Source organism: Myotis nattereri (assembly GCF_964212035.1).
Source record: "Myotis nattereri genome assembly, chromosome: 11".
NCBI classification, from domain to species: Eukaryota; Metazoa; Chordata; class Mammalia; order Chiroptera; family Vespertilionidae; genus Myotis; species Myotis nattereri.
Window position 1 is genome coordinate 72,245,709 of NC_138086.1, and position 2,385 is coordinate 72,248,093.

General features: G+C 45.8%; 1 protein-coding gene across 1 annotated transcript; it reads left to right on the forward strand.

Moving 5' to 3' along the window:
• Positions 1–468: 468 nt before the first annotated feature.
• LOC308527055 (histone deacetylase 1-like) lies at positions 469–1,972 on the forward strand (the record flags this gene model as incomplete). The annotated part of the gene is given in 3 exon segments (XM_081102377.1): positions 469–1,312; positions 1,315–1,365; positions 1,368–1,972. Coding segments are annotated over 3 exon segments (1,452 nt in total). The 3' UTR covers positions 1,925–1,972.
• Between the last annotated feature and the right edge of the window lie 413 nt (positions 1,973–2,385).

Genomic DNA, 2,385 nt, shown 5'->3' on the forward strand with positions numbered 1-2,385 from the left:
CATATTCTGAATATCTGCTTATTTTTAAAAGTTATATATGAATACATATGCTTTCTAAACCAAGTTTTGCCAGTGCCACACTCAGATAATCTGAATTTAAATCTTAGCTCTACCTCTTCGGTCAAGTTACTTATTAAAGTTACTTATTACTCTCCAAATTTTAGTTTCCTAAAACTACATAGCTGGATTTAACTAAACAGTTACAGAGCTGGAATTCAAACCAAGACCTGTCTGACTCCATTCATTGGATCACAGCAAACTAAACCATAAAGACCCTTTGTTGTCTTAGCATGAAGCCTGGGGGATCACTAAGTAAACCTTCGTCAAGAGGCTAAAGATTTCACTATTCGAGATCAAAATGCGTTATCTTCCATAGCATTTGTATACCGGGAACAACTGTATCCACAGATAAATAAGAAGGAACCGTTGAGACCGACGGACGGGCCGGAGCGACAGCAGGCGAGCAAGATGGCGCAGACTCAGGGCACCCAGAGGAAAGTCTGTTACTATGACGACGACGACGACGGGGATGTTGGAAGTTACTATTATGGACAAGGCCACCCAATGAAACCTCACCGAATCCGCATGACTCACAATTTGCTACTTCACTATGGTCTCTACCGAAACATGGAAATCTATCATCCTCACAAATTCAATGCTGAGGCGATGACCAAGTATCACAGCGATGATTGCATAAAATTCTTGTGCTCCATCCGCCCAGATAACATGTCTGAATACAGCAAGCAGATGCAGAGATTCAATGTTGGTGAGGACTGTCCGGCATTTGATGGCCTGTTTGAGTTCTGTCAGTTATCTACTGGTGGCTCTGTGGCAAGTGCTGTGAAACTTAATAAGCAGCAGACGGACATCGCTGTGAATTGGGCCGGGGGCCTGCACCATGCAAAGAAGTCTGAGGCATCTGGCTTCTGTTACGTCAACGATATCGTCTTGGCCGTCCTGGAACTGCTAAAGTATCACCAGAGGGTGCTGTATATTGACATTGATATTCACCATGGCGATGGCATGGAAGAGGCCTTCTATACCACAGACCGGGTCATGACTGTGTCTTTTCATAAATATGGAGAGTACTTCCCAGGAACTGCAGATCTACGGGATATTGGGGCTGGCAAAGGCAAGTATTATGCTGTTAACTACCCGCTTCGAGATGGGATTGATGACGAGTCCTATGAGGCCATTTTCAAGCCGGTCATATCCACAGTGATGGAGATGTTTCAACCCAGTGCAGTCGTCTTACAGGGTGGCTCTGACTCCCTGTCTGGGGCTCGGTTAGGTTGCTTCAATCTGACCATCAAAGGCACGCCAAGTGTATGGAGTTTGTGAAGAGCTTTGACCTGCCTAAGCTCATGCTGGAGGAGGTGGCTACGCCATTCGTTATGTTGCCCGATGCTGGGCATATGAAACAGCTGTCATCCTGGACACAGAGATTCCTAATGAGCTTCCATACAAAGAGCACTTTGAATACTTTGGGCCAGATTTCAAACTTCACATCAGTCCTTCCAATATGACTAAGCAGAACACAAATGAGTACCTGGAGAAGATCAAACAGCAGCTGCCTGAGAACCTGAGAATGCTGCCCCATGCCCCTGGGGTCCAAACGCAGGCGATTCCTGAGGACGCCATTCCAGAGGAGAGTGGTGATGAGGATGAGGAAGACCCTGACAAGCGCATTTCGATCTGTTCCTCTGACAAACGAATTGCCTGTGAGGAAGAGTTCTCCGACTCTGATGAGGAGGGAGAAGGTGGTCGCAAGAACTATTCTAACTTCAAAAAAGCCAAGAGGGTCAAAACTGAGGATGAAAAAGAGCAAGACCCAGAAGAGAAGAAAGAAGTCACAGAAGAGGAGAAAACCAAGGAGGACAAGCAAGAAGCCAAAGGGGTTAAAGAGGAGGTCAAATTGGCCTGAGCAGTCCTCTCCAGTTCTGGCTTCTTGCAAAGTGCCCCACCTTCCTCCTGTAACTCCTCAGGTTTTCTATTTTCTATTTCTGTGTATTTATATAAAAATATATTAAATATAAATATCCCCAGGGCCTAGACAGGAACCAGGCCATGAGCCCAGGGCACACGTGCTGGGCACGCTCTTATAATAGCTGCCCTGCCCTCCTTCCCCAGTTCTTAATTTTGAACCATAAAGGGTGCCAGTTCTGGGTGCAAGGGATTCTATTCTCTTAAACATCCATAGAACAAAATTCCAAAATGCCAAATTCCTGCCTAGTGGCTTTGGAAAGATGCCTATATTGAGCATTCTAGGAATGGCTGGGTCTTCAGGAACCCCCTGTTCTTTACAGGCGCCTTAAGGTAGTAACATCAGCTACATCTAGATTGGTTCTGTTATACCTTCCCACTGGCCCCCAGTGAGTTAAGAAA